The 13,480-nt window shown below is 31.4% G+C and overlaps 1 protein-coding gene across 1 annotated transcript; it reads right to left on the bottom strand.

Annotated features, from left to right (window-relative positions):
* Positions 1–4,015: 4,015 nt before the first annotated feature.
* On the bottom strand, positions 4,016–7,441 carry LOC109180381 (glutamine synthetase cytosolic isozyme 2). Its single transcript, XM_019329908.1, has 12 exons — positions 7,292–7,441; positions 6,849–6,888; positions 6,644–6,747; positions 5,985–6,033; positions 5,748–5,854; positions 5,547–5,634; positions 5,307–5,435; positions 5,150–5,224; positions 4,975–5,028; positions 4,846–4,883; positions 4,523–4,682; positions 4,016–4,418 (listed from the first exon to the last, which is right to left on the bottom strand). The coding sequence occupies exons 1-12, from the start codon at positions 7,363–7,365 to the stop codon at positions 4,266–4,268; spliced, it is 1,071 nt and encodes a 356-aa protein (XP_019185453.1). The 5' UTR covers positions 7,366–7,441; the 3' UTR covers positions 4,016–4,265.
* Positions 7,442–13,480: the final 6,039 nt, after the last annotated feature.

Genomic DNA, 13,480 nt, shown 5'->3' with positions numbered 1-13,480 from the left:
GCCACATCTCCAAATTTGAACCATCACCTAATATTTTGTTCAATTTAATTTTTGTGCCTCTATTTTAATTTAGTTAATTACTGTTCTTAATTCAGTTAATTGCACCACTTTTCAAATTACATGGATTAAATTGAACAAAATAAATATATAATGGCCCTGTTTGGTAAAAAATTGGCCTATATGTCAATTTTGGCCTATTTGACCACTATTAATTGTTTGATTTAGTTAAAATATCAATATAAATGTTTGGTTAATTAGCTTTTTGCAACTCCAAAAGGCTAAAATTAAAAAAGTTACTCCTAGCAACTTTTTCAATTAGCTTTTTGAGAAAATAAATTATACCAAACAGCTATCCGCTAACAGCTAATTTACCAAACACTTTTCTACCATCAGCTAATGTTATCAACTATTTATACCCTCTAATTAACACAATCAGCCAACAGCAAACAGCTATCAGCTAACAGCCATTTTACCAAACAGGGCCAATAACTAAATTGAACAAAACACTATAATACATAAATCTGATAAGTACTTTGTCACTGACTCACCGGTGAGGTAGTGAACGTAAATTAAATTGAAGGACCAAATGTGCCAAGATTTTAAAAATCATGGGATCAAATATAAAAAATAAAAATAAATAAATAAATAAATAAATAAATAAATAAAGTAAAAGTTGTGAGACCAAAAGTATAAGACTCTGTTTGGCAAATTTAGCTAAAAAGCTATAAGCTCGGAGCTGAAAACTGAAGAGCTGTTAAGCTAGCTGTTATGATGGAAAGTTTTTAGTAAAATTAGCTTTTTGATAAGCTGATAAATGTAAAAATACTAACAAGGCCATCTTCATAAAATTTAAATTAGTTTGTTTACATATTAAAATTTAACATTTTATCTTTTTTAAAAAATAATATTTTGAAATAAAACTATTAGCATAATCATGATCTAACATCTTATAATGAAGTAGCAATATTGTTGCAAATATCATAATAATAATAATAATAATAATATTAATATTATTCTTCCAAAAGGCTGAACCCCAACCCTAAGAGCCCCCCACTCCGGCCCGACAGAATCATGGTGACTCAACTGAACATGAACCACAGAGGCTAAGCATTTGGGAGGATGTAAATCATCCCCAACCCTAAGAGCCCCCCACTCCGGCCCGACAGAATCATGGTGACTCAACTGAACATGAACCACAGAGACTAAGCATTTGGGAGGATGTAAATCATGGTGACAGAATCATGGTGACTCAACTGAACATGAACCACAGAGGCTAAGCATTTGGGAGGATGTAAATCATCCCCAACCCTAAGAGCCCCCCACTCCGGCCCGACAGAATCATGGTGACTCAACTGAACATGAACCACAGAGACTAAGCATTTGGGAGGATGTAAATCATGGTGACTCAACTTGGGAGGATGTAAATCATGGTGACTCAACTCAACATAAGCATTTGGGAGGATGTAAATCATGGTGACTCAACTTGGGAGGATGTAAATCATGGTGACTCAACTGAACATGAACCACAGAGGCTAAGCATTTGGGAGGATGTAAATCATGGTGACTCAACTGAACATGAACCACAGAGGCTAGACCGGTGCTCACTGCGCACAAGGAGCCCCCCCCTCACTTTAAGAGGTTGCTCCCACACTGCCGCTGATGAGACTCGATCTCTGGTCATTCTTCCAAAATTTCACCTCTATGACCAGTTGAGCTACCATGCGGGCATAATAATAATAATAATAATAATAATAATAATAATAATAATAATAATAATAATAATAATAATAATAATAATAATAATAATAATAATAATATTATTATTATTATTATTATTATTATTATTATTATTATTATTATTATTATTATTTGTGGTGAAAGGTGAAAGTTGCGGATAAATGATAAGAGAAAAAAAAGGTTTTAATTGGTAAGGGTAAATTATGTTATTTCTTTAAAATAATATGGATAAAGATTGAAAAAAAAAAAAAGTTAGGAAGCTATGAGCTTATTTTGAAACGCTACCTGAGATAGCGTTCCAAAATAAGCTAGTATTATTTTAAGCTATGAGCTTATTTTGGGGATATTACCAAATAGAACTTATAGCTTATTAGTAGATTAAAATAAGCTATAAGCTATGTCAAACCTAGCCTAAAACTCTCATTTTTTTATTGAAACAACTTTTGTTCTATTTTACTTTGAATCAATCAAATTTAATATTTAATGTTTTCAAAAAAAATAAAATAAAATAATAATAGCCAAGCGTCCTGTGCTAAGATGACATGTAGTGATTTCGAGGAGTTGTTGACTCTTTACGCTTCATATGAGAGAGGTCATGAGATCGAGTTTCAGTGAAGGTGTTGTTGACTCTTTGCGCTTCATTAGGTTGAGAAAGACAATGTAATAGAGTCAGTAGTATTCAAAAATCTATATATTTAATTTTGAAAACTTTTCGTAATTTCACATTTAGTCATAAATAAATTTAGTACAAAATTCAATCATTAAATGAAGTAATGAGTTTTAAAAGTGAATTACCAATTTTGATATATTTTAACGTAAATACTAAATAGTTAAATTTAGGTTAATTATATTTGCACCACCCAATTTGCTATTTAAATCACCTATTTAATAGGTATAATAGCTTTATATGTGGTACAAATAAAAAAGTCCACCATCATTAAATGTGGTCAAATATTAATATTTATTATTCATTTTTTACAACCATCAAAATATTAATTAAAAAATATATATTAACCCATCACCTTCTCCTGTGGGAAGGCGACGGACTACCTTCTCACCGGAGAAGGCAGTTGGGTCGCCTTCTCCGGTGAGAAGGTGACCCACCGGACTGCCTTCTCCAAGGCAGCCCAGTTAAAAAAAAAAAAAAAAAAAAAAAAAAAAAAAAACCGGTCACCTTCTCCGGTGAGAGGGCGAGGGGTTGCCTTCTCACCAGAGAAGGTGATGTTTAGTTTAGTTTTTTTTTTAATTAATTAAATTTTGAATTAGTAAAAATTATTAATTGTAAGTTTGACCAAGTGGTGCAAATAGCAAAATGTATCACCATTTGGCTATTTACATCACCTATTAATTAATAAAAAATTTTACCTTTTTACACTTTCAAGATACTTTATACCCACTTTTGGTTAAAGGGTGATACAAATAGCAACACCCTAAATTTATAACCTACTAAATATAAAAATGCATTAGTAAATGTTTTATTCATGGTATAATGATGATAAGAAGATAATTATAGAATTACTATATTTTAATCCTTACATTTTCATTTATGTACAAACTTTATATGTAATAAAATATTTTGTTAATCTTTTTATATTATTAATTTACTCATTCCAAAGTATTTTTTTTTAATCTTTTAATAATAATAATAACAACAATGCAAAAGATGATGACTATTTTATTTTTATATTATTATTATAACAAATAAATTAGTGTACATGAAACGCTTGTCATTTTAAAAATTTTGTATTTCCTATTCTTTTTGCAACTATTTTATCTTTTGTGGTAATAATAAAAATATAATAATATTTACTTAATTTAATTTACTTCTTTCAGCAAAAAAAAAAAAAAATGAAAGCTATTTTTTTGTCATCATAAAAAAAATATAAATATCATACTATAATTATTATAATGATATATATTGTCATATACTCATATGTTTGCTTAAATCAAGCATTATTTATTGTGCCACATTTTTCCTTTTAACATAGTCCTTAAATTAAAATTTTAAAAAATTGTTAATGATTAAATGACCGTGCATTTTTGGTGCATTTTGTAATGTATATTTATAACTTTTTTTTTTTTTTTTTTATCAATTCTACCCCTCAATGTCTCTCATTTTGTCAAGTTAATTTACCCTCACCATATAAAGTACAAATATACAATATTATTACTTAATTGATTTTTCAACTGCAAATAAATCTATAAAAATGATGTGTAAAAACAATGTTAACCTCAACCTGTTCGGACCACAAAATTTGTTGAGGTAATAATTAATACAATTGCCAACATGAAACACCAATCAACCTTTTCATTATATATGTTATTAATCATTATTCTGTTACAGGAAAGTAGAAATTAATGAAGTGAAACTTCACGCCCTCTCAGTTACAAGCACAAAGGGAAACCGGAAAACAACAACATTTAAAACTATAAATTAAACACAACCCGGAAGGCGTTTTCTAAGCTACACTCATAAATTTCCCTCAAATAAAAAACATTACACTTCTCGTACACTCAATAATCATTGTTTAAGGTTTCCAGAGGAGGGTGGTCTCGGCAATCATGGAGGTAACAGTGTACGGATCCATATTCGACGCCGGCCTCCTGTCCTCGAAGTAGCCTTTGCCTTCTTTCTCAGTGTCCCGACCCACGCGAACAGACGCTCCTCGGTTAGCAACTCCCTGCAATAAACACATATAACCACTTCATCATCAGACATAATGATCGATATTCGACAAACTGTGTCAGAAATTGCTAGTCCTAAGACAAAAAAGTGAAAACAAACCCATGAGAAAGTGTTCATGTCGGCCGTCTCGTGTCTCCCGGTCAGGCGACGCTCGTTGCCGGTACCATAGGCGGCGATGTGGTCTTTGTGCCTTAGTTTAAGCTTTTCAATGGCTGTCTTAATCACTTCATATCCACCTTCATTCCTCATTGATTTTGTGCTGCAAACCATTTTTGTCGAATTTTTCATAAGTAACAATTAATCAATTTTTCCTGATCAGTATTATATTTTACAGCACAAGTATTACAATTCTATTTTGACCTGACCTATGGGAAACTAACCAAAAACTAATTGACTTAATACGAATAATATGTATACATTACCTGTAGTTTGTGTGAGCACCAGCACCATTCCAATCACCCTAGATTTAATGGTAAAGTCAAAGAAAACAAACAATTTAGGATCAACAAAACATAGTACAAATCATGAACCAGAAAAAACTAAAACCTTACCTGGATGGGTTTGGGGTCGAATGACAGAACAACCCCAGCAATCTCAGTAATCCTCTGCAAAAACACCAAATCATACACAACAAGAAAGGTGTTAGTTCTTCACTTTGGGAACATATTTTCACTAACAACAGAACGTAAAAATGGCGGGTGAGTCATGAATAACGAGTTACAATACCTCGAGAATATACCGAGCCACCCACAGTTCATCAGCAGCAGAGATGCCAACAGAAGGTCCAACTTGGAACTCCCACTGCAAAGCATATCAACTTCAGAATACTAGGAAAAGAACAACAATCGAGAGCCCGGGAAAAATGAAATAAGGTTGTTTTTACCTGTCCGGGCATCACTTCTCCGTTAATGCCACTGATGTTGATCCCTGCATAAAGGCAGGCCTTATAATGTGAGTCGACAATATCGCGCCCCCAAGCCTTATCAGCACCAACTCCACAGTAGTATGGTCCCTGTACACAACATAAGACAATACTAATAAGCAAAGAAACTGGGAAATTCTCAAACATTTGAATCTAATGATTCTATTGATTCCCATAAAACACCAATGTAATGTTTTATACCTGAGGTCCGGGATAACCTCCGAGTGGCCAACCAAGGGGCCAATTGACATCCTTTTGCAGAAGGGTGTATTCTTGCTCAATTCCATACCTGATTCAACGAGAAAAAATCTCAAGTTCAAATGTTCATCTGTTCACAATAAAACATAAGCAATCACGATATTACATATATGCCAGGGGAATTGAAGTAAACGAAAGTATTACCAGGGCTCCTCTTTAGCAACATCAGGGTGACTGAAAATCTTGGATGCAGTGTACCTCTTGTTTGTGGGGATAGCCTCACCAGCTGGAGTGTAACAGTCACACATGACCTAGGCAAAAAAAAAAAAAAAAACACAACATTAAAGTTCACACTGATCCTACAAAAGTATATTACAAGACTTGATCAAATGCAGACAATATTAATGACCACTTAGTTTAGCAATAAATGAACTCACTCACCAAGATATTGTTGCCCCTCCTAAACGGGTCCCTGAAGATCGCTTGAGGGCTACATCAATTTAACCATGGTCAAATAAATGCAATTAATTTCTCTATGTTTGGTTCACGAAATAAATGTTAAGGGAGTAGGAATACTATTCCATAGGAAATTGAATAGACCAGGAATAGAATAACATTTGTATTCCATTGTTTGGTTCACTGAAAGAATATAGTATAAAAATGTTATTCTAGTGTTAAGTTAGTTTAAAGATTAGAAATGAGTATATATATGTTTAAAGACATAAGTATTCTTATACAAACTATATAATAATAATAATAATAATAATACTATATTATTATTATATATATAAGATTTCAAAATAATATTATTTTATAGCAAACTATAATATTTTTTTAAAAAAATATGGGAAAATTATCAAACAAAATAGAAAATAAAAAATATAGGCTATTCATGAGTTCTCATGAATAACTTAATACCGCCATATCGGGAGACATAAAGAGAATAAGTCATTCTCATGAACGAAACTCATTACCAAACAAAGGAATAAACTTATTTATGATAATACTATTCAATTTCTGGCCTATTTCGCGAACCAAACGTGTTAACTCAGTTAAAATGGTTGCAATTAATTAACTCTAGAAATGGAAAGGTAACTCACTATAGGATTACTTCACTGTCCTTTCCAGGAGCTTGGCCTGTGCTAGACCCATCATAGTTCCACTTGGGAAGCTTTGAGGGATCAGTGACAGGTCCAGATATAGTCTACATATTTAAAACCAAACATCAATTCAGTTATTAGCAACCTTAATAAAACCTAAAATCAATGTCACTGCCAAAACAACAATCTCGGAAGAATCAAATACCCTGGCTTTGCTCCTGAGATCCATGCCCGATCCACCAACCCTGTTTCAAACACCACAAAACATCAATAGTAAATACAACATCAAAATTTACTTTTAATTCTCCGTTACAAAAGTAATATCCAGTAAACGACAAATTGATAAGCTACATAGTCAATAATTGCTGTCAACATTTCCTAGAGAGCTGTGCAAGAACAAGACAAGCCCAGAATAGCAACCAAGTATTTTGACATTTGGTTGATTAAATCAAGAATAGCAGAAAGGGTGAGAGTTAAGAAATACAAATTCAACAACTTCACAGAAACAACATAAATATTTCCGAAAAATAGGAGAAGAATTGAAGAAGAAGAAAAAGCCTATTGTTCATGCAATATAGAAACACAGAGAGAAAAAGGTGGCGAGAAACAGGGGGGAAGATGATAGATAAGTGAAGAGGAGAGAGTCACCATATATATTCAGCGATTATCTTATCGGTGCATTCGGAGAGGTTGAGGTTGATGAGATCTGAGAGAAGAGACATTTTAGACGGCTCTAGGAGCTGAGAAACCTGCTTGTCTGTGTATGAAAGAGAAGAGATTAGTATGCAAACTTGCAGAGAGAGTGACTTCCTTTTATAGGCAATTTTTTGTCAGTACAAGGAAACATGTTCGGTGTTCCTACTAGGATGACCCGCGTGGCATATGAGTTTTTTTATTACGTAATGGTGGTGATTATAAAAATTACGCTAGGCACTAACCGACCGACTATAGTATTAATGGAGACGATATCTTAAGTGACCGGCTGTTTAATTCGTCAATTAGTGTGTTATTTTGCTTAAAATGACGTTGTTTTTAGATAAATAATCATAAATCGTTTAAATTACTCAAAAGACGTAATTTCTCTATGATTCTATGAATTGATTTGAAAGTTTAAAACTAAGTTGATACTTTGTTTTTTTGAAAACAAGTTTGATACTTTGTTAGTTATGACTTTTGTAGAATTGTGTTTTGATTCTTTAATTTTTTATACAATTAAGAATTTTAGATATTTTTAAGTTAATATTTAATATTTTAGTATTAAATACTTTATAATTATCAAGTCTTAAATTTTATATATATATATATATATATATATATATATATATATATATATAAAAGACGTCTAGTGATTTTTCAACATGAGTAATGATTTATTTTTCTTACATAGTTTGACAACTATAATAATTATTACGTATGTATTAAAACCCATGACATTCAAAACATCAAATTGAACAAAAATAAATCAAACCAAAAATTTAATAGTACTAATTTAAACTTAATATGTTATCAATCTGAACCAAACACACCCTTATAGTGGTTGTAGGCTTGTAGTGTTACATCCAATATTTCATGAATTATGATTAGAGAAATAATCTATTGTTTCAAGCACGCAAATGGTGAAGGGGATATTTTTTTTTTGAATGCTACTAGCTCTATTAGTTAGATTGTAGTATCTGTTCATACTAATACTTTCTCAACCTAGTGAAACACAAAGAGACACAAAGAGCTAATAACGCATCCACTAAGGCTCGAACTTACAACCTTCCAAATGCAAGTCCAACCCGGGTACCATTAGACCACATAGTCCAGGTATGGTGAAGGGGATATAATTGTTATTACTCTAACCATTTTAATATTATGATTATCCTAAATGTATTTGGAGAAAATAAAACTTGTGATGTATAACTTGATTAATACAATGTGCAATCCAATTAGCATAACTTGCATGCTTTTTATTGATTCGTGCAAGTTATGCAGAAATATATATATATATATATATATATATATATATATATATGTCGTATTCTATTAACTCATTTAAGTAATTAATGTTCAAATATCTATTTTGATTTTTCATTTCTAACCAACACTTAAATGTTTATTGGTGACATGTGATGTAGTGGTCATTTGATCCAATCCATTTTTGTGTCACTTTAGGATGTGTTTGAAAATTCAGAAAATGATTTATGTAAATTATTTTTGAGTTTTTTGTGTTTGGCTAGAGGAGGAAAATGAAAGTTAATGAAAAATAGAGGTGTGGTCAATAAAAAATATAGGTGATTTTTTGGAAAATGACTTTACTTTTTTAGGGGAAGTAATTTTTCACACTACTTCTCATCTGCTTTGTTTTCCAACACCAGAGACGTTCTCTACAGCAACACATCCACGAGCAATTCTTCTTGCTACACCATCATCTTGTTCTTCATCTTCTTGGCATCATCTATACGACTATACCAGACACCCACGTCTTCTTCTTGCTACACCAGTATGTTTTATGGAAAATGAATCAAACACACAAATACAGTTTTCAGCTGTAGTGCAGCCAAACGTTAGAAAGAAAAATGTTTAATGGAAAATGACTCATTTTCCAAAAAATATTTTCTAGGAGCTAAGTCATTTTCCTCCGATTGCTTTCCGAACGGACCAGTATTTACTTTTTCTTTTTCAATGTACAAAATAAATATATACTCATTTTGTTCATTTCACATGTTGTGTACGTACACACGTGCATGTTTATTTTCGTTAATTCTTTATTAAATTTTTGTATAAATAATTTTAAATACAATTTTTTTATTGACAATATATAACATGTTAATAAAACATTTGACTTATCTGTAAGTAACTATGTAATTACATGTCATTGAAATTTTATGTTGTTAAGATATCATATATTTCTGAAAGATTCCTAATTGCCAACCAACAAAAAAAATGGCAATTATATAATTGTTTGTTTTTCCAATTAATGTCTAAGGTGGTCAGAAAATTTTATTATTGTCTTGAAAACAATAAAAAGATTTTCGATCACTTTTTTGATAGTTGAAAATTTTTGGTTGATTCAAAATGTAAAAATTTTAAAATATTTTAGAAAAAAATAATAAGAAGAAAAAGAAAACAAAACAAAAGAGAGAGCAGAAAAGAAAAAGGCAAAAAAAATTGAAATAAAGAAGAGAGGATGAGAGAAAGAAGTAAAGGAGCTACGTAATCGAGGAACCAAAGGGATTTTTTTTTCTTTTTTTTTTTTTTTTTTTTAAATCTTATCTGGCAACACCTTACTGGCATAAGGAATATGAATTTTTACCTTATGACATAAGTTGTTGCGAATTGAAACATATCTCCATATCAAATTCTCAACTAAAAATTTAAATTGATAGTCGAATTGCATGCATATTTATGTTTATATATTACTCTATATATTATATGTTCAACATTGCCATGGTTGTTAAATGATTATGTTTTTTTTTTTTAATAAAGATTTTCAACCACTCATGTTTGAACGATAGAGAAGCATGCTAAGGATCAGAGCTAATCATACAAGTTTTCTAACGATCATTTATCGGTGGTCGATATTATCCGCCACCTAGAACTAGTAGCTACTTAGTAGTAGTGACGATGGAATACTTTTCAAATGCCAAAAGTGTTTGGAAAGATGGTTGAAAAGGTCATTTATATTTGAAAATTTTAAGCTTTGACTACTTTTCAGTGGTTGAGGTCTTGAATAACAATGAGATATAACTATATACTAGTCTTTTATTTTCTTCTTCTTCTTCTAAATATTAATTTAATTTCTATGTTACATTATTACTGCGGGACTATTACATGTTACCTACTAAGCACCTCTTAGAAGTGCATGTTGTTTAATTTACATCGTTATTCAAACTTAAAAGTTTATCGTATTGTTATTGAACAATTCTGTAACTACATACGTCCGTAATTTTGTAGAGATTAATCAAATTAATGGTATGTATATAATTATTATAGTACGTAAATTATCATTGATTAATTGGCTAATAGAGTTGACATTAATTTCCCATTATTAATTAGCCAGATTCGGTGATTCCGGCAGCCTAATAATTCAATTTGCAAACGTCAGAGAAGTACAAGTTGCGGCTTCTAATCTTCGCATAAAATTACTTAATTTGTATTATATTTCGCAATCCAAGTTGGTTAATTAATCAAGTATTAATTTGATTAACTTATTCCCTGCGTATTTAGGTAGTGTTGTGTGGTGTTGAATTGAAGGCGATGATGACGCTGTTAGGCACGTTAACTAATTAGGGAAGAGTGACCAAATCTCTTCGATCTGCGCCGTTCATTATTTAAAATTATAATTAATTATTATTTCTAATTATTGACTTAAAACACATGACAGCAGCGAGGTTACCGGTCAAGACTACCTTTTAGCCAATCTTTCGAAACTGCCCGTAGAGACGCACATAGACACAAGTTCGATGGACGTATTTAGTTGTCTTTAAGGATTAATGACTTTTTTGAGGTTGTTTTAATTTTCATTGGATAGTTGAGGTTGCGGAATATTTTAAAAGATTCCCAATAAACTAATATCGTCAATGCAGTGATAAAGACGGTTAGGTTGGAAAGAAACACAATTTTGAACTAGATTACCATTTCTTTTTAAAAATAAAAAATGAAGCATTTACTAAATAAATTATACTATATGTCTATATCTCTCGATCTGATAATTTAGAGGGCGTTTGGTTGGAAAGAAGAAATTATGGGAAAAACAAATTGTAATTCGGTGGGAATATGGTAGGAATTCAAATTACATTGTTTAGTAGGGATGAATAGAATTATTTGGAATGAGAAGAGAATAAGTGGTATAAAGACTAAAATATCATCGTGTAATAATAATGCTAATAATAATAAAGGGTAAACAAATCATTTTCTTCCCTTTTCCCTTTCCTTTCCCCATTGAATTGCAATTCATACGTGGGTCGGTGGGTGTATGAATTGCAATTCGGTGGAATTGCAATTCCTTTCAACCAAACACTGTAATTTGTGGCTTCAACGAATTGCAATTCAATTACAAGGAAACTAAACTCAACCAAACAGCCTGTTAGTTTCGTGGGATTGACGAGTAAAATCACTCGTTAGCTTTGTAAAAAAATTGTTGTGCGGTACATAAGAGTTGAGAAATTCTATCTAAGACAATTTGACTTATTTGAGCTAATCTTTTGAAATGAGCTATTCACATTGGTTCAAGTATATATCTATAATTGGTCTTCTCATTAAGACGAGAATTACCTACAATACGACTATTCAATACTAAGAAATGATTCGGAGTGAAAAATGTCTAGAAAAAAAAAAGTCAGCTATTTATACATTGATAGTGCAATAGAGAGAGAGAGAGCAACTTAGAAAATGATTACATGGCATGTGCTTGATAAGGTCCACAAAGGGCAAATAAGAGTCGATCATAATATGATCAGTTTGGAGTTCGTCACTAAAAGTTTCAACTTCTCGAGAGATGGATAATTAATCAATCGATATAATTATAATTATATATTGATATTGATATAGATGGTAAAATTTTAAATGATACTTTAGACTTGATGAATTCTCCTATCTATTGAACTTACATTTTGAGATATACTTTTTTCTTAAATTTGATTACCTATATATATATATATATATAATATCATCAATTCCGTAGTCAAATTTATCAACCTTTCATTTCTATACTAATATAATCTTCAACCATTCAATCCACAATAATGAACATTCTTAAGATGCCTGAATTATTACACCACTGCACACCTTCCATATATTCGTTCAACATTTCAGCAACGTAACTATGTAATTATGTTGGACCACAAATCTTAAACACCAAGTGATGACCAAGTATAAAAGTAAGAATAAAAGGGCAACTCAACCAAGTTGACTTGGTAATCACAGTGTTATAAGTCAACTCTTATGAATGAATTACCTATTGGTTTTTATTGATTTGAATCGATAAATTATGAATTACCTGCTAGTTAGGTTGGTGGCCCTTTGCCGACTAACTAGCTAGGATCACATGGTATGATTTACCCATTACATATACTCGAATAATGATTGCGTATTTTCACTGTGACTACACAGAACAAATAAAAAAACTTCATGATCAAGCGGCATAACCTTTTTCTAGGTTCGAACACTAAGGACTAAAGAAAGTAACTCTTTGTGCTTCATTATTAAATTAAGAAAGTATGTGTGGACAGATACTACATTGTAACAGAGTTACCTAAAAAAAAAAAAAAAAGTTAAACACATATAACCATCGCATGTAGTCCTACATACTTTTGCTTTTTACAAATTTATAGGACGGACGACAGTGCAAAACTAGAGAACCAAAACTGTTTTGTTATCTCCAACGTCAAAAGTTTCACATGGCCACGTCGGGTGGTGCTAAATCTGTCAGTCCACTACTCCATTGGAGATTATATTGCCAATTCCATTTCATATCGAGACGGCATCTGATGCCTTATTATGTACCCAGAAATAGCAGCCTAGCTTTTGTTATATTATTTCTCAGCCAACAAACCATAATCATATCGTCCCCAAACTTTGATGATAACAATAATGCCATCAATCAAATTGGGTGTACTGTAATGCTTGATTGGTTGAGCATCATTTGGAACATATGCTTCTTAGCTAGCTTCTACATTTTGTTGCGGATAACATGGTTCTCAACAATATTAACATATATAATTCGATTTCTAGTCATGCCAATAAATGTTCAGATCAATTGATTAAGTATCAATATATATCAAAAGTTATAACTCGTAGTGAATGCACACTTTATTTCTTTATATATATACATGATATAAGTCATCACATTTT

This window comes from Ipomoea nil, unplaced genomic scaffold (assembly GCF_001879475.1).
Source record: "Ipomoea nil cultivar Tokyo-kokei standard unplaced genomic scaffold, Asagao_1.1 scaffold1026, whole genome shotgun sequence".
Taxonomy (NCBI): Eukaryota; Viridiplantae; Streptophyta; class Magnoliopsida; order Solanales; family Convolvulaceae; genus Ipomoea; species Ipomoea nil.
The sequence above is the reverse complement of the archived record's forward strand: the minus strand, read 5'-3'. Positions and strand labels throughout refer to the sequence as shown.

Bases quoted from the DNA above. Each gene is read 5' to 3' on its own strand.
- LOC109180381 (XM_019329908.1), bottom strand. From the start codon at position 7,365: ATGTCTCTTCTCTCAGATCTCATCAACCTCAACCTCTCCGAATGCACC. The intron at 6,889-7,291 runs GTGACTCTCTCC...TGTTTGAAACAG, and splicing joins ATAATCGCTGAATATATATG to GGTTGGTGGATCGGGCATGG. The intron at 5,635-5,747 runs GTAATACTTTCG...TCGTTGAATCAG, and splicing joins GTTGCTAAAGAGGAGCCCTG to GTATGGAATTGAGCAAGAAT.